Below are 23,787 nucleotides of genomic sequence, written 5' to 3'. Positions count from 1 at the left end.
TGTTTTTTTTTTTTTGTTGTTGTTTTTCTTCCCTTTTTTAAAAACTACAACTCAGTGTTATTTGTCTTTCGAAATTGTTCATAATGAGGCAAGATTCCATAACTTAAAAAAAAAAGTAATACATGGTATGTGTAAATTTGCTGAGGTTAATCCGCTCGTCCCGAAAACCTCTGAGAAATCACACTTTTAATTTAACTGCATTTATTCCAACAAAAATATGTATTTTTGATGTAAAACAAACCCACATGCCCCAATTATGAAGCGCTCGGAACTTCACCTCGTCAGCAGTGGTTCTGAGGTTTAAGTCCGTTTCAGAAGTTTAAGCTCGTCGAACGTTCTTGGAGCGATGTTTTGGACCGTTGTCCCGCTAGAAGATCCAACCACGGAACAATTGTAGATTCTTGGTACCACAATTTCCTTTAAAATCCTTTGCTCGTTCAAGGTACCATGTACCATCATGGCACAATGTTGCAGTTATACTTCATACACCATAACTTTATTACCTACTGCATCTTCTGTTTGTTATAACACATTGTTATTTAATATAAATAGACTTTTGCTCTTCTACGTAGATGCTTACCGCATTTCATTGGCTCTGAACATGTACTTTGCACAAACATTTTTAAGTTAATTCTAATCTAATCTAATAAAAGAAAAACAACACTAAGAGCCAGGGATGGGAGTCACCAGGGATCGATACGATATTATCACGATACTAAGGTGCCGATTCGATTTGTTTGGAGATTCTGTAACTATCACGATTTATAATATAAATATTCCGATTCGTTAATTCTGAGTGGCGTAACCTGCAGGATTATAGAGGAAAGGCAACATTTTACCACCTCCAGTGCAAACTAATATAAATGAAAAATACATATTTTATGTTTTTTTTAATGATACATCTCTAGTAACAGATTTAAGGTTTCTGTTTTACCTTTTTACTTTTTCTTCTTCTTTTTGTTGTTGTTGTTGTTAACCTCAAACCCACCTCGAGTTGAGTTGCATGACAGCTTGCTATTTGTTTCTTATTCCTTTATACAGCTCTCTTCCTGTATTATCTCTTGAATTTGCCATGATTGAGGAGGAAATGTGTAGTTGTAGATCTGGAAATTTGAAGAGAATAGTACAACCGTTCCACTGCTGATTATAAACCGTTTTTTTTTTCTTTCCTGCTTTTCTAAAGATGATACTTCTCTGGTTGTTTTTACATTTAAAAAAATATTTTTTTCCTTTGATCGATACTTATACTTATCCCTTTTTACTGCCAATTTTTCACATACAGTACCTAATGCTCGTCGTTGAAGCAGGAAGTCAGATTGAGCCAATTAACGACTAAACCTTTCAGTCCATCCTTACCAAAGGGTGCCAATACTTATGGTTTGACAGAGTTAGTTAGTGTGTTTCGGTCAAAAACTGTAGTTTTTAAAGAAAACTGAAAGAACTAGAATATAATTTTTTTTCGTTTGTTTCTGAGGTTAGGATTAGGTTTAGGTGTTAGACATAGCCTTAATTAACTGCATGTGTGTGAGAGAGAGAGAGCGAGATTCTGGAGATGCCCAGCTGTATGATGTCCCTCGTGACTGGATCATGGGCTGTGTTGTTTCTCTGAGCCTGGTCACCTCTGCGTAATCTGCTGTGTGTGGCTGGTCTCCACTTAACATGCTCATTAGTGGCAGCTCACAGCGAGCCCCAGCAGGCACCAGGTCTACACCCAAACAAGCCAGAAGCCTGCATTTGTTCCTAGTCAAGGAAAAAGTGCTAATTTTAAAATGCACTGGAATATCACACACATTCGTATACACAACACACATGTTCCTTTTTTTTTTTTTTTTTTTTTTTCAGATGTATGAACGTGTCTATGGTGGAGTATTATTCCCGATTTTATACAGTTTAATTAATCAGTCTGTCGCATTAATACCAAAAATAATAGATGAATGATGTTTTTCTGAAGGCAGGGTAAATTAAGGTAGACTTAAAAAAAAAAAAATTATAATAAATAATTAAAAAAAAGCTCTGGAAATAGTGTTTGGAAAAATATCAAGCATCTTCTTGGGTTTTGAATCTTGACCTTCAACTACTTATCTTGGTTTCACCACCTCCTCTCCTTCCTATTCCTTTGAAAACAGATAGTGCTTCCCTTTCAACTTAAGAGTAAATCAAGCCAAATGGAGCTCCCCTTTTATGCTTTGTTGAAATAACCGGAGTCGTCTTCCTCGTCTGTACGTGGTACGGAAAGGTTTCTCTTTAGGAGATTAGACGGCAACCTGTTTTTCACAGAAAGAGGAAAAAAAAGAGTGTTCCCGAGCACCACCGTGACCCCCTTCGACACGGTTCACCGTCGCGGATCCGTTTAAATAAAAACGCTCGTAAAATAAGGAAACGTCTGAGAGCTTTGATATCCTGAGATACCCACCTGGTGGGAGATGGTATAAATATTCATTTATCGCTCCTAAATTATCCAGACACAATTAGACATGTCACGGCTTAAGGGTTATTATTTACAGAGAAAACGCAAAAAAAACCCTCATTTGCATATATAAAAATCGGGAAAGGAAAAAAAAAGAGAAAGAAAAAAACAAGGTCCTGTTTTAAGTTTAATTAAATCACGAGTAAGCAGGGGTGATGCGCGGAGTGTATGATTTCCCATCTAATTTATTTCTGTATCATTTAAAAATCACACTGACGTTCTTAAACTTTCCGCGCGGCCTGGTGGAGAAGAGGGACGGGTGGAATTTAAGCCCTGGCTGTGGTTAAGCTCGGCCAGTTTTGTCGGTCGTTTGTGACGAGACGGGGGTCTCGGGATAGTTTCTGAGCAGCGCTTCACACATTACTGGAATGACCCCCCTCACGCAAAAAAAAAAAGATAAAAAAAAAAAATCCTCACTCAGCCTCGCTCCCTCTGGTATTCCAGCGGCTCATGCTTTCTCTCTTGGCTAACTCATGTTTCATTCTTTGGCAATTTGCCCTAATGAAGTCCCAGCGGAGTTTTCAGACCTCTGTTCTTTTTCCATATTTAATCATGTTATTTTAATCTGGGAGATGAGCGCGCGTGTGCACTTGTGCGTGCGTGCGTGCGTGCGTGTGTGTGTGTGTGTACAGGGGGGGGTCAATACAATTGCTAGGTAGCCATGAGCACAGATGAGTGTCAGAGGGAGGGTTCACTTGGGTTTCGCCCACCAGGCTTCCACACCAGCCAGGCAATTAACTGTTCTCCTTTTTTTGTTTATTAGCTTTATTTACTTCAATCCATAGCGATGTTCTGGCCGCGTATGATTTGGTCGAATTAACGTTTAAATTGGCGATCTCGCTAGCTGTTCTCTGTCGCGTGGAAGCGGGTAAAAATAAAAGAAGACTTTGTGTCTGATGTATCTCTTTTTCTTTTTCTCTCTCTATTGTTTTTGCTCTCGTTTCCTCACAGTTAACCGCATGTGTGCATGGCTCAGCTTCCATGCTCTACCCCATGCACTGGCAACACATCTACATCCCAGTTCTCCCCCCACACCTCCTGGACTACTGCTGGTAAGATCATCTTGCTTGGTTGCTCATCTCCTACAACTGTCCTACACACGAACGTGCACTCTTGGCCCTCGTTCACTGGCTTGGCTCGGGCATCAGATAAACACTTCAACGTCAGAAGATGCGGACGGTCCGTTTACAGCCCAGCGGTTCCGCCGCGTGTCGGTTCCTTCCTCCTTCGCTTTTCTCGCCCTCTCACTTTCTACCTACCGAGCCGAAAGCCGTGGGAGATATCGCTAGCCTATTACCCGCGTAACTACAGTATATATCGAGCAACCGCAGCAGCAGCAGCAGCTACCCAAACCGATCTAATTACGCAGCTCTGCCTCGTTCCTCTCCAGCAAAGCTTAAAAAAAAAACGTGACGCGCACCAATTACGCTAATCACCTTCAGCGCTCAGAGAGTGGCCCTTCCTGGAAACCGTCAAACGGAGCGATGTAATAGGTTTAGCTTCCTAAAACACGTCATGCCAGATTCAATCACTTTACGTTTTGATGCGAATTTATTCTAGCTGGGCGAAAGTTTGTGCACTCCAAACCATCAACATCCCATTATATAATAGCTCTTATTGTAAGCTCCACTCTTCTGGGAAGGCTTTTTTATTAGATTTTTTCAGCATGGACGTTTCGTGATCTTTCAGCTCCATGCGAGAGCGGACAGTAAGTGAGGCCGGGTACTGATGCTGGGTGACGACGGTGGCGTTTCAGTAGGGTTGAGGTTGGGACACGTTGTAGGTTACAGGAGTTCTTTCAATCTAAGCTTGACGAGAGCCATGCAATTAATCGGATTTCAATCACAAGTATCATGAAAACATAATAAATGCGATAAAAAAAAACAGATTATCGTGCTGCGTTATATTTTTTCGAGGTGATGTTCTCGATTTGTCTTAGAAACCCATCACATCACATTATGCGCTTTCGTCCCTCACTAAACTCACGCTCACCCAAGCTGTGGTATTCCTCCACCGTCCAAAACACCAGCTCGTTTTGTTTCAAGTTGAATGAGTGCATGAAGTTTCCAAAGTCAGCGAGATATCCTGTTAGATAATTGTGATCTCGGTATTGACCCAAATGTTTGCGATTATTCAGTTCAGTTCAGTTTTATTTATATAGCGCCGGTCATTGTTGCAAATGAGCTTTAAAGAATAAAAAAGAAATAAAAGAAAATAAGGCAAGTGAGTTTGAAATGTGTGAGGAAATGTGTATAAATCAAAATGATCAGACTGTACATGAGTTTTAAAAAAATGTGTTTTTTTTAATGATTTTTGTCATAATCGAGCAGTGCACAGAAACTTTGATTATTCTGGAACAGGTTTCAAAGTAAATAGGAATTATAATGCAAGAGCATTCAAAGGCATTGTACTTTATAACTATAACAGTTTCCCTCTGGGACTAATAAAGTCCTTTGAATCGTGAATCTAACTCTCTGTGCTTCTCAGCAACATGGGTGTGGTAACAGTTTGGGGAAAGAATCACACAGTCAGGGTTCCACATACTTTTGGCCATGTAGTGTATAATAAAATTCAATCTACTCTAGGTTTTTTTTTTTTTCCTTTCTTGTATAATAATATTATATTAGTTTTGCTAATGACTCTGCCCCCCCTCCCCCCCCCCCTCCTTTATTCCCAATAGTGCACCCATGCCATATCTGATCGGAGTTCATCTGAGCCTGTTAGAGGTAAGCAACATTAATCCTACTGTCAGTAGCTCAATGTCTGTTCAGCCTCTCAGAGTTGCTCGCTGAGCAGGAACGGGAGGCTGGTCATTACATTGTATAATACAGTTATGTGGGTTTTATTTATTTCTTTATTTATTTATTTTTGAAATCTTCCCGTGTGTCACCACATACAGAAGACCCATCTAGTCATTCGAATCAAATCTGAGAAAACGTTTGAAGCCAATGGCAATGTTTATATTGACAACTTGAAATGCAAGGATCTACAGAAACGTACAGGCTTTTATCTCCCCTGTGTGTGTGTGTGTGTATATGCGTGTGTGTGTGTGTCGCAGAGATATGAAAGAGTCGAACACAGCGGAGGAACAAAGAGCCCGTGTGTTTGAGTGTTTGGATCTGGCATGTTGGTTGGTGGTGGACCTTATAGCTGTGTGTGTGTGTGTGTGTGTGTGTTTGTGTGTCAGAGTGTGTGTGTGTGTGTAAGAGAGAATATGATGCCTCTGACAGTTGCAGACACCGGCAGTATTTATCACACTTTCGCATTAGTGACAGTCCCCCTATCTGGCTGCACATAATTAGACCAAATCAGCACGCAGGCCTCCATAGCAGCAACTGTCAAAAGTGACAAACCAGAACTTTTCTCTTTTTTTTTTCTTTTTTTTTTTCTTTCCTCTCTTCTTCTCTTCTCCTTACTCACTTGGATGTTTTCCCCCACCTGCACCAGCAGAATAATTGTGGGATTTGTCACCATCAGGATGCATGACTACCTTTGTGTGGATGCACAAAATGGTCCCATGGCTTAACTGGCTGAATGCAGCTTTTTTTTATTTATTTTTTTTAAGGGAAAAAAATTATATATATGATATATATATGAGCAAGAAGAAGCAGCATGTGTGTGATATCAACGTGGATGTTTTTTTTTTTCCCCTATAGTGTCGGTTGATTTATTTCAATTACATATAAAGTAGATATTAGTGGAGCGAATATTAAATATTCATAATCATGCAAGAATAATTCGGTGGCATATTGTGTCTTGATTTTTATTTATTTTTTAAATCAATATTAAAAACCGGCATATGTTCATCACTTAGATGAGAGGGGAAAAAAAAACAACAACAGTTCTTGTTTGGATTGAAATTATTGTAATGAACAAAAAAGTGTCTGATTTGGGAGAGAGACAGGGTAAAAAGAAAAATAGCATACCACCAGGCATGTGAATGCATATATATATATATTGTTTTATTTAATTATAGTGTGTTTTAATCAGAGCGCCTCGAACATCTCCTCCCCAGAGAGTGAAGAGCAGATCCCTGGAAGACGTGATCATTCTAAATGTGGATACAAACACGCTGGAGAGTCCTGCTGACGACCTGCACAACCTTCCCAGTGATGTCGTGGGTGTCCACACACACACACACACACACACACACACACACACACACACACAGAGAGAGAACTTAATGTTCACTTTTATCTTAACCCACCCCCCCACCTCCTCTTTTATAAATTTTTTCCTTGTGTGTTTCTCAACCACTCAAATGCTTAAACAAACACACACACACACACACACACACACACAGATCCTCGCTGACCCGAGTAAAAACCAGTCTCTCCCCTTGTCATTAGCAGTCCTGCAATATTTAGGCAAGCTCGCCTTGTCACTTTTAAAGGCCAGCGCCTTTTTTTTTTTTTTTTTTTGACTGCCTTTCAGAATTCAGCGAACGTGCAGCTGCAGCCTTCGTCCATTTCTTTCCCTCTTTCTTTCTTTCTTTCTTTCTTGCCTCTTGTTGTGCGTGTGTGTTTTATTTTTTATTTTTTAATCATTCTATTTCCAAGGCGTGCCTTTTCTGCCCACCCAGTGGCACCTCTCGCTGGAAGAGAAGCATGCTGGATTTTTCTGAAGATGCAGAGAAGAAGGGGGCCAATTATCAGTCTGCGTTTTTTTTTTTTTTTTTTTTTCTCCCAGTCGCCTGCCACTGCTTTCTCTCCTTAATTAGCGGTGTGGTGACACCGGTCAGCGGTACAGCCAGCTCCGTCTATCGTCAGGGGCAAAAATAGTCACTCGTCAATTATTTTGAATATTAAGGACCTGGTTTTGTTATCCTTCTTCTACCTTTTTTTTTTTTTTTTTTGCTCGTTTTGCAGAATTGCTCTTTTGTGAATCGCTGGTGTTTTCTCAAAGCATGTAAAAAAAATAAAAAAATGATTACAATTCCACAAACCGGCATTTCATTTGTATATTAAATTGCGAGTTTGTCATATAAAGGAGGCAGGTCTTTGAAACTGACACAGGAAGACAACACGCCTTTGTCTTTACGGTGTGATAAATGAAGTGCCAGAGCGATGTTTGCTTTGATCTCGGTGCATGATTTTTCATCGACTAATGATGGAGCGCGCACCCCTGAATCATGTTAAATTATCCCACCTGAAATGTAAATGTCACCTGTCGTAATATTTTGCACCACAAAATGATTTCTGTTTCTCTTCCTTGGCTACCTTACCTGTGGGGATATTAAAATTCATAAGAGAAAGGAATCGGCTCTAATTGAGCGGAGCTGAAGGCTGCTTTTGTTCATTCGCTAGTTAAACCGCCTGTCACGGAGCATTTTCTACGAGCCCGCGGCCTGCAAATAGAAAAATATTTTAAATCTCTGGGCGATGCTTGAGAACGAAGACGTGAGGATTAATTTATCGGTGTCACCTCGAACACGTTGAGGTGTAAACAGGCTACCAGTTTGTTTTTTAATGCTTTTAGTCAAGATTTAAAAAAAAAAAAAAAGAGAAAAAGAGAGAGAGAAAGAAAAGGAATCTAAGTATCTTTGAGCAGTAAAAAGGGGAATTAACCTCTAAAGCTTTTTTTTTTTTTCTTCCCTTTTTTGTTTTAAAGAAACCCAAAGTTTATGACATTCATATAATTATAGGTATGAAGCCTGTTTGCGCATGTGGACTTTATTATTCTGTGAGTCTGACCGTTGGTCCGGCTCGCAGTCAGGTCAAAGGTGACAGTTGTCCTGAATTACCTGGCCTTTTTTCCCCCCACAGACCCGACCCGATGCTGAGCTCTTTGCTCTCTTTGGCATAATGGCCATTTCCTTTAATTTTGCACTTAATATTTTAGATTTATTGACTATTAGAAATGCTGCAATGTGGGTAGAGATTCTGTTCCATGCAGATTTATAAATAGAGAGAAAAACCGCTGTAGCTCAGGGCAGCCTCATAAACAAGGACAGTTTTGTTTAGTTTTTTGTAAAAAGAAAAAAAGTTGGAACATCAGTGTTAAAACCTGGCTTTACTTCCTCAGCTTAAATGTTTAAAGTTGGATTTTAAGAATGCTCATCACAACCTTAAAGTAGACAGAAATTCACTTTCTGCACACACTTTCTACACGTTTTGTTCCTTCATCATTATTTATGAATAATAATACCAATAATGATACTAATAACAGTAATAATAATATAGTTTAGCAGTAATTAATGCAGATGAAGCTCATTCATATTAGCCTTCTAACGCAGGACCAGCTCTCATGTCGATCTTTTTCTCCGCTTTCTCCTTGAAATGTTCACTGTTCCTTTGAGTAACTTTTTTTAACGACTCCTCCGTTATAAACCAAAACAAAACAAAACAAAAAAAGAAATACAAAGGTTTCCAAAGACATCGCAAAAAAACGAGCTTGATTAAAACGAAAAAAGCTGTGCTGCCTTTTTTTTTTTGTTATAATTGGAGTTTGGTAACAGGGAAAGGATGTTTGCTTTCGCATCTAAAAATAGGAAATTAGGGAAAGTGTTATAGTAGCAAACAGCTAGGAAGTGAACGCGAGCAAGAATTGTTTGATCTTTCGTCTGCCGGTCGCTTATAAAGCTACAGACAGACGTCCCTATGAATTGTATGATTTTTATTAAAGCAAGAGGAGCTGTTTTTGTTTGTTTGTTTTTTTTCCACTTTTTTCTCCGTGAGACTTTTCTTATTGAGACTACATTATTCTTTGTGTCCTTGTGCGTTTGATCGTGTCTGTTTTGCGTCACCAGTGAAAATTGTGTAAAGTAAAAGTATTATTAAGCGAAGCTCCTGAACACGTTTACTTTTTTGAACAAACCCAACATTTAGTCATTTAACATTTAACCTGTGATCAACTTCATCTGTAATTTACTAAAGTAAAGTAGGGTTAAGCACATCCTTCACTCTTCTCTTAAAAAAAAAAAAAAAAAAAAAAGATCTACACATCTGATGTTGTCTGAGCATCGTGCCTTACGGTGGTCAAAGTGTGTCCTGACTAAAAGAAAAAAAAAGCTAGCTGTGTGTGTGTGCATGCACACAAGTGTGTATACTTCTTCATCTTTCTGCACATCAAAGAAAGAGGCAGATTTTCATAACTATTCCTTTTTCTTTGTAGTTTTCTTAATTGCATCCCCACGGCTTTCTACTCATGGCCAAAATCTCTCGCAAAACACCTTCCGCCCTACCACTCCAACACTGACTTGATAAAAATTAATAAATAAATAAATATTAATAATAGTACCATCATCCAGTCTTTATTAAACTGATTTTACACCGTTTTATTTTAGATTTTATGTATGACCCGAGTATATTTTAAATGAACATTTCAACTTAATAAAAAAAAAAAAAAAAAAAAGAATTTATTTAACAGACATTCAGATGCAGCTATCCAATTACATTCATAGCCTTCTTGTATTTTCTGTATATTTATTAAACGTGTCTACAAAAAGGTTGTTATGCATCCAGGCCATGTTGAAAACAACCGCCTTGAGGAATTAGATGGCAAATGGAACGACGATTTATTTTTTATTTGCGGTAGAATCTTATTATATATATATATATATATATATATATATATATATATATATATTTTAAGGATTCACCACTCAAGCCAGAAGCCTGATCATCAGTGGAGGTCTAACCAATATAAAACAGAGAATAGACAGAATACATTAGACGCACGTGGTCAGCCCAGTATATTCACTTTGTGTAAGTATTGCGCAGGCGTACGTCCAGACCTTGCCCATTTCAATCAAATCAACCGCTGTGAGTATACCCATCTCGTTCCTGAAGTGGCGTGTGTGTGTGTGTGTGTGTAGCGTTGCCGTATGAAAGCAGCCCATCATTGAGGGAAGGCTTGTGGCATCATCCTTTGGAAAGAAAAAAAAAAAAGAGGAGACAGTGATGCACCTGCTAATTATCATCTCCAGCTGGTGAGTTAAATGGAGATCTGTTTTGTGGGCCACCTCTGACCTCGTGCTCTTTACTCTGCGCACTTCAAACCCTGTTGGGGAGTCGGCGCTGTAGAGTTTAATGAGACGCCATGTTTGCAGCACTTTCATCCAGAACTATCCTGCCTTGATGTGAATTGAAAAGATCACAGCTATGGGGAAAAGACCTATACCGGAAAGGCCTCTCTGCATAGATTATGAATATCATAACTCACTCCCCTCAACAGCCCCCCCTCCTCCTCCTCTCTCGCTTTCTCTCTCTCTCTCTCTCTCTCTCTCTCTCTCTCTCTCGCTCTCTCTCGCTCTCTTCGTCTCTCTCTTTACCCACCCCCTACAATACCAGTGCTTATAATTGGACCCAATGGGGGACTCTGCCTTTGATCAGATCATAGGCTCAGAGACTTTACACTAAAAAATGTCACTCCCAAATAGGTTGATCACCTGTAGAGCTAAGCTTCCTTCTGATGCCCCCTCCTGCTCATGTCTCGTTAGTGATACTCAAAGTATAATAGTTAATTAGTCTGACAGATCTGTTGCTGAGATCGCATGCTTGATGAGTTGTTTGTGACTATCCAAAATCCTGTTATTAATCTGAAGGTTGCCGTTACCCTCATTGAACAAATGAATGGGGGGGGGGGGGTCTGGAAAAAAAACAAGAACAAACTGAAAATGGCTCAAGGTTTTAAGTTAAGTGACACAAAAACAAATGATTGGGTTGATTCTTTTCAATTATCAGTTCATTAATATAAATGTATAAATTCAATTAATCGATAATTATTCGGATACTCGTTATTAAATGTTTTCCGCGTTTCCACAACGATAAAACAATATAATATCTCAACAATGGCGACTATTTAAAATTGCTATGCCTGCTTTTCTTTTGTATGCAGTTTTTTTTTTCTTTGTTATTGTTTTACACTTAACACATCAGCATAAAATATTCCAACTTTACATAAACCTGAAGCTTTCCGACCCTCTCCGAATACAGAAACGCCATTTATTTATTACACATGCCGTACTGTATAAGCTAAAATTCCTCTTAAAGCCTTGTGCTCAGTTGTAACGGCAGCTTAAAGGAGGCGCTGTGGGTTAAAAGAATAAAAGAGCCTGCACTGCATTATGGGAACGTCCTTTAAATTCATAAATCTGATGACTGAACTTCTTTTTGTTGTTGCTGTTGTTGTTATATTGAATATTCAACAGGCTTTTTTTTTTTTTTTGTCAGAGTTAAGGTTTCTGGTCCTTGTTTGATATTCAGTGCTAAAGCAAGTCGAACTGATTGTTGTCACAAAAAGCTGGGATTTCATGTAAATAAGGCTTTAGCACACAGTGTGCGCATTATAGGCTTGACTAAGCCTTGCATGTTTGCAGGTTGTTAAAACTAAAGTCGCAGGACTGCGGATTGTGTATTAGCAGCGATGGTAGTGTATACCGGAATATACAATAAGCGTTAGGGACGGGAATCACCAGGGACAAGCCGATACGGTATTATCATGTTACCTATGGACGGATTCTATAAAGAATTATGATTTTATAAATATGCAGCTATGATTGTATAATTTTTTTTTCTTTTGATTTTGTTGCAATTCTAAACAAACTTGGCCAATAATTTGCTCGTACCAGACAGGATGCTGCGCATGTGTGAATAATTTAAAAAATGCGCCGCCTGTAGGATTATAGAGGAACTGCAACATTTTACCACCTTAAATGAAAACACACAAACTTCAAAAAATAAAAAAAGAGCAAATATGGAGTCAGTATGGTGATATAGGCCCCAACCTATATGGTTTAGTGGTTGGCACTTGCACCTCCAGGTCCTGGGTTCGATTCCCGCCGCGGGGTCTGTGTGCAAGTACTCCCCATGCAATCTTGGTGGGTTTCCTCCTGGTTCTCCGGTTTCCTTTCACAGTCCAAAGACCTACAGATTCAATGAAATTCAATTTAATTTGTATAGCGATTTTAACAATTGTCATTGTCGCAAAGCAGCTTTACACAATCAAAAAAATAAATTATGGAAATCTGTATGAAATGTAAATGACGAGACTAATTGGCCATTGTTCCTCTGAATGTTGACCAGAGGCCCTACCACGGTCATACTAGATGGGAATGTATACAATTGGCCTCCACGGAGGTTCCTAGATGGATGGGTGGATGGTCGAATGGGTGGATGGATGGAAAAGTTGCCACACATTAGAATTGCAATACAAAACTGGATAGATTTTTAAGCATTTGTGTCTATTCGTTGGAGTAAAATGTTGTAGCAAGGACAAGAGCTGAGTCACGGTTTCTTGCAAGAAATGAGACAATAGTAACTTCCAGCACATGTTAGAGGAGGGTGCAATCCCTCACTGTTTTATTAATACTATTATTATTTCCTAATGTCATAATTGAGTAAATTGGACAAGTAATAGAGCCTGTGATCTGCGTGTCATACATGTCTTGGTATAATTCAAGATACCTGGATAAAATCCACATACACTCGCCGGCCACTATAATAAAAACCCCTGGATGCCTGTTTAATCATGTTGCAGCAGTATAATGCATAACATGCACTCACTGTTTACATCAAACCTCACAATGTGCCTTTGACTGTCATGTTTGCACCAGATAGATGGGGTGTTTCACAAACTGCTGATTTTTCACAGAATCATGTTTTGAAGTCGGTCACGACCTGGCTGGGTCAGTATGTCAAACGAAACACTCTTTACGATCACGTTGTGCAGAAAAGCATCCCAAAAGACACGACAAAGAACAAGAATACACAGTGCGGCTACACCAGGGACCGGATCACCAATTTAATGCATTACGCTGCTGCTGCCTGTTTTTTTTTTCTTCTTTTTTTTTTTTTCTCCTTCCTCACACCCTGCCTTTAACTCAATTAACAGAGCAGCAGGTGCTCTCGGCAGCCCAGCAGATAAGCTCCAAGAGAAGTGAAGAGGCTCGGCGCGTTCGTTCCTTCTTTCTTTCTTTTTTCTTATTCTTTATCGTGTCTAGGGGGGTCACCTGCAAATATGACACTTCACACTCTGAATGGTTTTGCTTTTTCCCTCTATGATTTCAGAGGTGCTATTTTAACACTCTCTCCCCCTCAGGTCTCGAGTCTGAAGAGTAAGCTGAAGAAGCAGTCGACTGCCACGGGCAGCGGAGTGGCTCGGGCCTTCCTGCGCTCTCAGGCTGCGCTGTTTGGCTCCTATCGAGATGCTCTGAGATACAAACCCGTAAGCTTGGCTTCTCCATCTGTTTTTTTTTTTTTTTTTTTTTTTTCTACTCCCTCTCTTAAATTACTGCAGCAGATCGTGCGTGCTTCATAGTGCTCTGTTCATTTATGGATCAGGTCTGCTATGACTATCACCGGTTGCCCAGAATCACCCCTGTTAAAATAAGTCTTTGTCCTTTTTAACCGCAACAACATTAATATGTCTGTTATGCTGTCAGTGCTTCATTTTTATTTTTTTTTAAACCTCACACAAACCAGAGCTCAAAAAAAAAAAATCTCAATTCTGGTCGACTTTCAGCGCTGCTATTTAAAGGCAGCCGAGCACCACATCATCCATAAGCAAAGAGTAGAGGAAGGAATGGGGTGGTGGTGGTGGTGGTGGTGGTGGGGGTGGTCGGGGTGTTAAGGTGGGCCTGTCTGTCTCAGGGAAATGTCAGAAGTTGAAAAGGCAGGACAGTCTCTTTGAAGCCTTCTTTCAGCTCAGGAGTATTGTTCTCAGGCCTTCTCAACTCCTCAAATGGGCTATGTACTCTCAAGCCCGGCGAAGACTCGAAACAAAATATGCTCCCTGTTTGTCAAGTTCGGATCTCTTTGTTGCAAACATAATTGACGTCGTAACGCCGGTGTGTACACAGTCCGAGTTTTTTTTTTTTTTTAGGGATGCATGTTTTTTTTTTTTTTTTTTTTTAAAGGGTGTGTGTGCATACATTCTTCAAAGAATTCCATCTCAGCACAGGGGACATTAAATCTTTATATTGTGATTGTTGTTGTTGTTTTTTTTTCTTTTGCTCTCACCTTCAAAACCACACTTGGATTTGAAGTCGCTTCCTATTGGAAAAAAAACCCCCAGTGAAAAATTTTAGTACTTTGCATTTAACCTCAAAAACAATCTTCCTTTTTTTTTTTTTTGGCTAAATTATATTTCATAATTGTGAAAACGTGATCATAACTTCTTACTGAGACACTTCTTAAAGTGATTAGTTTTATGGTTGACGACCTTTAGGCTAAAAAAAAAACGAATGAATGTACTTCATTTGAGATTTTAGGTTTTTGCGAAATGTTGGCCAACATAATGATTGCTTCGTAATAATATTTCATGGCATGTAATATTTCATAAATAGCTTTACGGCCATTTCTTCGCTGTAATGTTCTCCATCCCATCGCATCCTTGCTGTGCAGATCTAAAGAGTGTCTGTCATTTCAGAGAGCTCTTTGAATAAATTATATAGTTCAGCTTTATGAAGCCCATATGCCTTCACACCAGCAGCTTTCCAGAGCACCGAGGTCTAACTGAGCTGTAAATGAAACAAAAGCAGGCGAACAATAATGAGCTCCTATGCAAGAGGTGGTAATCGCAGCCTTACTGTATATAGATCGTTAAACAAGGATGTGAAACGAGCCGCCTTCTGTTTTTGATCTAGAAAGCATATCTTCGTCTTTATATTCTTGAGATTCATGGCTTTTGTTAGCCAAAGCATACAGGAAAAAAAAAAATACGTAGTGCAAATGAAATATTCCCGTTCATAAAGATTAACTGTTAGAAGCTTTGTAGCGAAGTGGAAGTAAAGTAAGCTTCCTGCTTTCCAGGGAGAACCAATCACCTTCTGTGAAGAGAGCTTCGTGGCACATCGCTCCAGTGGCATGAAGACTTTTCTTGAGATGGCTGTGAACCTGCAGCTCTTCAAGCAGGTATGACATGAATAAGTGGTGGTGGACATGAGACGCTCCTCATACACCTTTTATGCCTTTTTATTCCACTTTTGATTCAGCACTTCAGATTTCTCTACAGTCGCGTTTTTTTTTTGTGCTGGTCCTAGTAAACGGGTACCGATTATGAGGTTGTGGTTACCTTAAGCACACAATTTTTTTTTTGTAGACGGGGGATGGTCGGAGATCTGCTCTGTTTTATTTGTCCTATAGAAGTAGCCAATACACACTTAACCATATGCTTCTTTTACCCCATAGTGACTGGTGGTTAAAAGTCATCGAATCAGCAGCTTTTTAAATATATATTTTTTTAAATAAGTGCCCTTATCTCGTGCCCTGTTCCGACCATGAACCACATATCGGTGCTGAGAAAGCGAGCGCAGGCGAGCTGCCAAGAGAAAGCAAGGGAAGCCTGTCAGCCACGACCTGCTTTCTGTCTGCGACCCTCTACACCCCTCCTCCGAATGCTCACACACATACACACTCACACTCAGACACACGTGTCGCTCACCTTCCGCTGCTTCTTGTTCACACTGCCTGCGAGAAAGCGTAATGCACTCGTACATTCCCAACACACACTCAAACACAGCTGGTGTGCTCGAGTTCCATCAACTGGCACCGTCGCCCATCTCTTTCCGCCTTATGTACACTGTATTTCACTAATTAACGGATCTCTTTTGATTATAACCTCTAAATGAAGTTTAATCTGTTACCAGAACTATAATTAATGGACCTAAATGACTCAGAGACAAGTCTGGACATTGAATGTGGAAACACTCAGTCACATTACAGTACATACGCTCACTAGACAAGAGCCGGTTTTTGGGGGGGGATGCAAATTTTGTGAACAGTTTATACAATTAACTTGTTACGTTTACCAGTAAATTTGTGTGTAAACACTTGTCACACCAATAAAAAAAAAATAAAAAAAATCTGCTGAATTTAGAACATTTTTTGGTTTAAAAAAAAATGTGCATGGAAGAACTGATTTGCATTTGGTGTCTCCCACAAAACTGACAAGCAGAAGCAAAAAAGCGCTTACCTCGTAGAAAGAAGCGGAAGTTATTTTAACGCTCATCTAAGCCAATATAAACGTATATTACTAAAAAGTGTAACAGCAGCTGAAATCATGCGTTGATTTCGCATTACATCTTTGTGAATGCATTTAAACCATCTCCGCCAGAAATCTCTTGCACAATAGTGCACCCTCCTCGACATGGTGTTGGAAGGGCACAAGTGTGTTTGCGCTATGGAATTAGGGAGGATATCGTGAGGACATCTTGAGACACACCAGATCGGTCACTTATCAGTCACTGTTAGATATATATATATATATTTTGATATATCTATTTAATATTTCTATTGGGCCATAAATAGAAAAATGGCTTTATTTTTCAAAATTTCATTAAACTTGCGTGTGTAATATAAATGCTCAAGCTGTTTGCACTTGACAGTATAACCCATATTTAATAGTGATCTAAGTCATTGCAAATTATATGATTTGAAATCAATATATTTTTACAGTTCTGTGCTCCTTTGAGCAGTTTGTGAATAAACCTGTTGGTATCCAGCTTAAAAAAAAATGAGGCCAGTACTGTGAAATTTGTTGTCAAAGCCCGTGTCCGTCCTGCGCTGGGTATAGCGGGTAAATTTATTGGATGCTGTTTTACGACCTCTTTGTGACAAGTTACAGGAAGTTCAATTTCCCCCCAAAGCATTGCGCACACTACAGGCCAGCCTGCCATGTTAATCCTCCATCTGATCTAAATTACAGGAACACAGTTTAGTGAGTGTATGTCCGGAAGTCAGTCTCTCTCGCTCTCCAAGTCTAACTTTCTCTCTCTCTCTCTTTCTCTCTCTCTCTCTGTCTTTTAATAACCTGTGATACTGTGATTTATGTTGCAGTTCATTGATGGCAGACTGGCCAAATTAAATGAAGGAAAGGGTTTCACAGATGTCTTCGAGGAAGAGATCACAGAAGGGGGCTTTTGCGGAAGTGAGTGGGATTTTCTCTATTTGGTGGAGGAAGAAATAAAGAGCACCTTAATGTTTGGTTTAATGGGGGACAACTGCCATAGGAGGTGACATTTAAAGCAGATTTATTGTAACCAAAGTGTGTTGAAGATCTAAAATCGTTGTTTAAAAGCGTTGTTTTATTATCTAGGGTGGAAAATCTGATGAGTCGTTTAATTGCCCCTTTATCTGCAGGTAATACAAGGTCTTATCAACAATGGATGCATACTGTAAAGGTAAGCAGAAGTTTGCTCCGCAATTCTCCGATCATGAATATTCATTTCGCCTCCGCAGTCATGCCCGTTTGCCTGAAACTTATTTGTCTCTCACTGATGTTTAAGTGATTAAACATATCCAGTTGCTCTTGAAGCGCGTGAAAAGTCAGGCAGCCATGCCATAGCAAACGAAAAAACACGGAGACAGAACAGTTGAGATGTAGAGACGACACTGATGTGATATGACAGCCAGTCATCTGAGATGACACATGGATTCTGGCAGGAAACACAGCCATTACTCAATAGACTGAACAAAAGAGAGAAGCCTCCCTATCCATATGCTTTGCTTTTCTCTCTCCCTCTCTCTCTCTCTCTCTTTTTTTTTTTTTTTTTTGTCCTGTTACACCGAATTAATTTTTCGGAGTGCCAGTTTCAAAAGGTTTCATATAAAGTTCACGTTTTCTGACTGACACAAATCTATAAAAGTGCCTTCACCTCTGACCTGCTGCTCAGGATTTGAGATGTAAACTCCACGGCATTATAGAAACTTTTGAGCATTTAGGGAGTTGCTGCTCCAACAGCAGGCGTATTTCTAGGAGTGAGGAAAGGATGGAGTGATGTATAACGCACAACGACAACGTGCGGTGAAAACACGTTGTAAACGTTGTACATTGTTTATATTTGTCGATTTACGTAAACTCTATCATAATTACTTAAAGTGTTACACTCAGGCCCATAAATATTTTTATAGTTTTATGTCTGTACACGACCACAATGGATTTCAAATAAAGCCATCAAGATGTGGCTGAAGTTTCAGTCTTATTTTTTTTTTTCATTTTCTCAGGTTCCTGGACAGATTAGCATTATTATAAGTATTATAATTTATATATAATAAGTATTTTGCCGTTGCTTCACTGCAGCCTCCATCGGCCTTCAGTAAGAGAAAAGCAGCTCAGTTGAGTTGAGGTCAGGTGACTGACTCTGCCTTTAAAGATCATTTCAGATTTTTTTGCCCTGAGAAGCTCTCGGGTTGATGGGTTACATTTTGTAGCATTTGACCACGACTGCTTTCACACCAGGGACTCGGGCGTGCATCCGACTACACTTGACCCCAAAGTCCAGGACGTTTGAGCAGTGTGAACATTCCATTCAGTGCTCAAGTGTGTATCAGTGTCAACATTCTTAGGTCCACATGACAATGTGAGCACATGAGCATTATACAACAATTATGCAACATGGTGTGTTTTAGGAATTTCTTTTAACAATTTTGTTGACTTAATCGGTCGCCTGGAATGCACAGGACATCAGCTGATAATCGACGACGATCGATGATCATCCTGTCACTAGTATGAAGCCGTCTACACTTCGGTTACATCTCAATTGTTGCTTAAGTAGTTTTAAACGACTTATTGACCTCGCGATATGTTTATCAGAAAAATTACATTTTTTTAAATTAAATTATTAATGATGATTTGTTTTTTCCTACCCAGAGAGGCGTGAACAAGGCAAGCCCGGCTGTAAAATCTGCTTACAAGATTGTAAGTTTTCTTTCTGTATAGTACAAACTAACCATCAAAAGCATTGATCAAGACAAATTGACAAATCTGTTCCCTAATGTAAGTGTGTAATGTATAATTCATGTCATGACAGCATAGGATGATGTTTATATTCTTTTTGGGTTTGGTTTTTTTTTCTTCTTTTTTTTTCTAAAAGGCAAAAGGTCATGCGAAGAAAGGATTTCGTGGAGTGAAGGACAGGATCAGACTTAAGGTGAGATTTTCATCTTTCTTTCCAGTCACATGCCTGTTGTGTTTCAAATGGGTTTGGCACTTGAGAGAGAACTCTGGCTTATGAAATATAAAATATCGCTTACTTCAATAGCTTCACCTTTTTGACTGCTGTAGTGCTTTCACATAATATATCATTAAAAAAAAAATTCACAATTGGTTGTACATAATTTTTTCCATTAAATTTGATTTGATTTGCCGGGTTTCAGATCAACGAAACAGTAATGTGAATGTTTTGTAGGGTCATAGGGTATCTGCCCTTTACCGCTGTATTAGTAGACACTGGTTTAGTGATCATCTTTTTATTCTCCTATTTCCTCTCTCTGTCACTCTTTCGCTTGTCCGTGGTTTTCTCTCTGTAACTGTTACTGTGTTTGTGCAGGACACTGAGGAGGACGGGAGTCTGTACTGTACCGGCTCTCCTACCAGCACTAAGAGCCTCTCACCCAGGAGGCTCCAAAAGCGAAGGGTGAGTGGATGCTGTTACTCCAGCAATCTGTATAGTCTCTGTTATTCCTCAGTGTAGTAATGTGTACAGTTCTGATGCACCTCAGTACACTTGTGTATAGTCATTGTTTGTGGGTTGAGTTTCCCATGTAGATTTTGAGTTAAAAAATTATTATTATTATTTTTTTTTTGTGGTCAGGTATTACGAGATCTATCTCTATCGCATATATTCTGTCTGTGTATGCGTGTGAACGTGTCTGCGTGCGTATGCGTGTCTGGTGTGTATGTATGTGTGTTTGTGTAAGAATCTTTGTGAGTAAGTCAATGTGTGTGCGTGTGTGCATGTGTATGCGTATGTGTCTGGTGTGTACAAGTATGTGGGAGAGTGTGTGTGTGTGTGTGTGTGTGTGTGCATCTGTATGTGCATGTCTGTGTGTGTGTGCGCGTGTGCCCATGTGTATGTGTGTCTTGCGCTGCGCATGCATGTGTGTGCGTCTGTGCGTGTGTGCGTGTGTGCGTGTGCGCGTGTGCGCGTGTGTGTGTGTGTGCTCAGTGCTCAGTGATGTGTTGCCAAGCCCAGGCACCAAATCAGCACAGAAGCTGGCCTCGATTCCGACAGCTCTCCTTCACTCTCAGGCCACAGCGCACCGCTGATCAGATTTTCTACTGGGGGTCAGCGGCTTCATTTATTATTACTGGAGTTCTCTCAAGTGTGTTTCTTAGAGACGACAGGAAATTTGTGTCAGAAGGCAAATGTGAATTTAATTATGGAGAAACTGAGTCTGATGTCTAGACCGCTGTGTGTCAGTGTTTTATTTGTGTCACTGACGGCCGTATTTACACTGCAGACCAAGCGACAATGGCGTTAGCCGCGTTTCTTTAATTAGCCGCGTTTCTTTAATTCTTTGTTTCCGTTTTCTTGTTTTGGATAAAATGAGTGGAGATCAGCGCCATTCGTTCTGGAATAAACAAAACATAAACATGCTAAGAGCACTTTCCTGAGCACTGAACGTTTTTTCATATTTTGGTGTTCTATTACTAAATCTGTCATTTTTTTCTGTCATTTTTTTACGCAATTTGTACATTTCATTTACATTTTTTTTTTAGTATTACATTTTGTTAGTGCAATTCTTCTTTTACTGCAGGAAAATATTTCTATCTTCCGATTCTAACCTAATTCTAAACTTTACTTTTAGGTGGAGAACAGTCGTAGAAGCATTTCTGGTTGCAGTGGTGTCTATGGTGTAAAAAAGACATGGCTAGTTAGTGTGGTTTGTGGGAGATATAAACTTTCAAGATACCTGATTTGTCCAAGTAGATCTTTTCATTATGGCGCATATATAGAGGCTCTTCGTTTCAAAAAGTAAAAAAAAAGAGCGTTTTTTTTTGTTGTTTTTTTTCCTTTATTTTGAGTCTTTTGCATCTCATCATGATGGTTATCATACAGAGACACAACCAACTGTTTTTAAACACTTCAAGTAAAACTGTGGCCTCATGATTATTAATACCAGGAAGGAAACTGCTTTCTCTTTCTCTCACTCGTGGGTTGACCTACGATTCATCTACGCAGTGCAGTTCAGTTGGTTCCGTGTCCGTGTTCTTCTGACAAAATGACTTGAGCCAGACCTCACACCCAGGCTCACCTCATCTGATCACTGCCTGTTCTTTCACCCTTTTAATTAGCTTGGTCATTTGTGCTTTGTCTTCATTTGTGTGTGCACATGTGTATGTGTGTGTGTCTACGTGTGGAGGGGGAGATTTGCAGGGGGGCGGGGTGGGGTGGTGGTGCTGGTGGTGTATAAGGTGTGGGTATTGAATAAGCAGTACAAAAAGGTGTGGAGCCAGAGGTCTTCCAATTAAGGCCTTTCAGAGAGAGGCCTGACCCCCTGCCACGCTCATCCTTCCTCGCTCAGCTCTACAGTAACGGGGCCCCGGGGACTTTACACCCACACACAAAGGATGTCATATCCGGCACTGCAAGTGTGTTCTTGTGTATTAACGCAGTGGTGTTGACACAAAGGCTCTGAGCATAATCAATGGCTAAATCAATCAGCAGTGCAGTTCAGTCATCATTATCTTCAAAGAAAGTCAACACTATGAACTCCTGAAGTGTTTCGCATGTACTGTATCTAGCACATCTATCAGGAGCGTTACAGCAGAGGCACTATTTTACAAAGGAAACCTGCCACTACATAGTTTTACCCTGAGTCACCGTTTAATTTTCAGTTTCTTACATTATATTTGCATCATCTAGTTACAGAAGTTTTCCAGTGGGATGAGCTGCCTGCATGCATCCATTTATAAATAACCAAGGTATCCCGCTAATGTGGTCAGCAGGAATGAATAATATTAGCATGATGAATCGCTGGAACTGCTGATGTAGATGACACGAAGGTTTCCTGGCTGAGCCTGCATGCCAGTGGAAGGCATTCTGGGTGTCTGTGGCATGGCCTGGAGCCCTGTGGAGCTGATTGCTGCTCATCTGCATGGTCCTGCTTCTCCTGAATGAAATGTGTGTGTGTGTGAGTGTGATGGCTATGAATATGGCACACAGCCTCTGGGGAAGGAGTACACACACACACACACACACACACACACACACGTATACAACCGCACACACTGGATGAGAAGGGCAGATGTATCCCCCTCAGCCAAAGCCAGTTGAGCAGCTCTGCATATGAAAGAAAGCTCTGCTCAAGTAGTGTATAATTCATAGATGTCTCCGCTTGCAGCTCCTAGGCCTCCAACTTCATTTCCATACTGCTTTATGCAGTGACCAGATCATGGGAGCACTGTTGCGGTTTAATGTGTCCGATGATACTGTCCTCATCCTCGGAGGTCTTTTTTTTTTTTTTTTAAAGAGAGAGAGAGATGTTTTTGATCTGCACCACATCTTCAACAAATCCATATTCGAACCTTGAAAAGAAGGTTTAATTCTTCATGTTTGATCTGTTAAATGTGAGATTTTGAAATCTCAGCTCGATCACACTGGTCTTAGTGAAACCATAATGATGACACCTTTTTGTTTTAATGCTGACGAATTTCGCATTAACCAACAATTTTCCGTGACTCATCTACATCAGCGTCTAATTCCAAATTTATCTTTATCTTCCATGCTGCCTGATGCCTATTTTAATGATTTTGTGTTTGTGTGTGTGTGTGTGTGTGTGTTTAAGAGAACTAGAACCCTCTGTGACTCATTGTGGGTCTGGAGAACTGCCAGAGTTGGGACAGATTTGTTGGTTGTCAAAAAAAACATCGACATACAAATAGAGAAAGAGCTTTTGGCTACTGGGCAGCTTTATGTGACCTGAGGAGCAAACAGCACATCTGCATGGCTGCGGTGTGATGGATGCTCTGCTTTTTAGTGGCTGGCAGAATTTTTGTTCCCTTTAGGATGGGAATATATTTTCAGTCGTAACCAAACTGCCATCTACTGGGTGCTTCTAAAACATCACACGCGCACACGCGCACACGTCAAGTTAAAGAAGGCTGGCTTTTAGAAATGTGATGCGCCAAAACGCCTCCCTCTGATATTCTTGAAGGCGTGTTTCAGTATAAGCCAGTCAAAGGTTTTGGCTGCGGCATGGGCACTAAAGGCACTGGAAGAGTTTGTTTGTGTTTTCCAGGCATGCCTTCCAAGCCTGCCAAGCGAATGAGATCAGCGGACTGTCTATAATCGGCATGTGAAACGCATAACACGAGCTGCGCTATTATACTGGCAGGAGGAACAGGCTGGATTGGAAAGCCCTGCAGCGTAGACTCCAGAAATGGTTCACTGAAGAAAACAGCTGCTATTAGAATAACGATGAATTATTAGTAGATTATTAAGTACTTCAAGCTTCATTGTTAGCACAGCCTTTTACATGCATAGAAATGGAAGGGATATGCATTCTGACACTCACAAGTACGTCTGTCCGTAAACCCTTGACCAATTTTACAGTTCAAGAAACTTGGTCCAGATTAAAGAAGACTTTGTGACTGCG

General features: G+C 40.0%; 1 protein-coding gene across 1 annotated transcript in view; it reads left to right on the top strand.

Moving 5' to 3' along the window:
- The window catches only part of dennd1b (DENN/MADD domain containing 1B), a 92,114-nt gene that overhangs the window by 60,542 nt on the left and 7,785 nt on the right, over positions 1-23,787 (top strand). Inside the window, exons 10-19 of the mRNA XM_053512818.1 lie at positions 3,419-3,519; positions 5,148-5,193; positions 6,483-6,584; positions 13,508-13,633; positions 15,220-15,321; positions 17,245-17,335; positions 17,548-17,588; positions 19,058-19,105; positions 19,281-19,337; positions 19,737-19,823. Coding sequence (XP_053368793.1) covers positions 3,419-3,519; positions 5,148-5,193; positions 6,483-6,584; positions 13,508-13,633; positions 15,220-15,321; positions 17,245-17,335; positions 17,548-17,588; positions 19,058-19,105; positions 19,281-19,337; positions 19,737-19,823 — 801 coding nt within the window. The remainder of the gene's footprint in view (positions 1-3,418; positions 3,520-5,147; positions 5,194-6,482; positions 6,585-13,507; positions 13,634-15,219; positions 15,322-17,244; positions 17,336-17,547; positions 17,589-19,057; positions 19,106-19,280; positions 19,338-19,736; positions 19,824-23,787) is intronic.

This window comes from Clarias gariepinus, chromosome 15, assembly GCF_024256425.1.
Source record: "Clarias gariepinus isolate MV-2021 ecotype Netherlands chromosome 15, CGAR_prim_01v2, whole genome shotgun sequence".
NCBI classification, from domain to species: Eukaryota; Metazoa; Chordata; class Actinopteri; order Siluriformes; family Clariidae; genus Clarias; species Clarias gariepinus.
The sequence above is the reverse complement of the archived record's forward strand: the minus strand, read 5'-3'. Positions and strand labels throughout refer to the sequence as shown.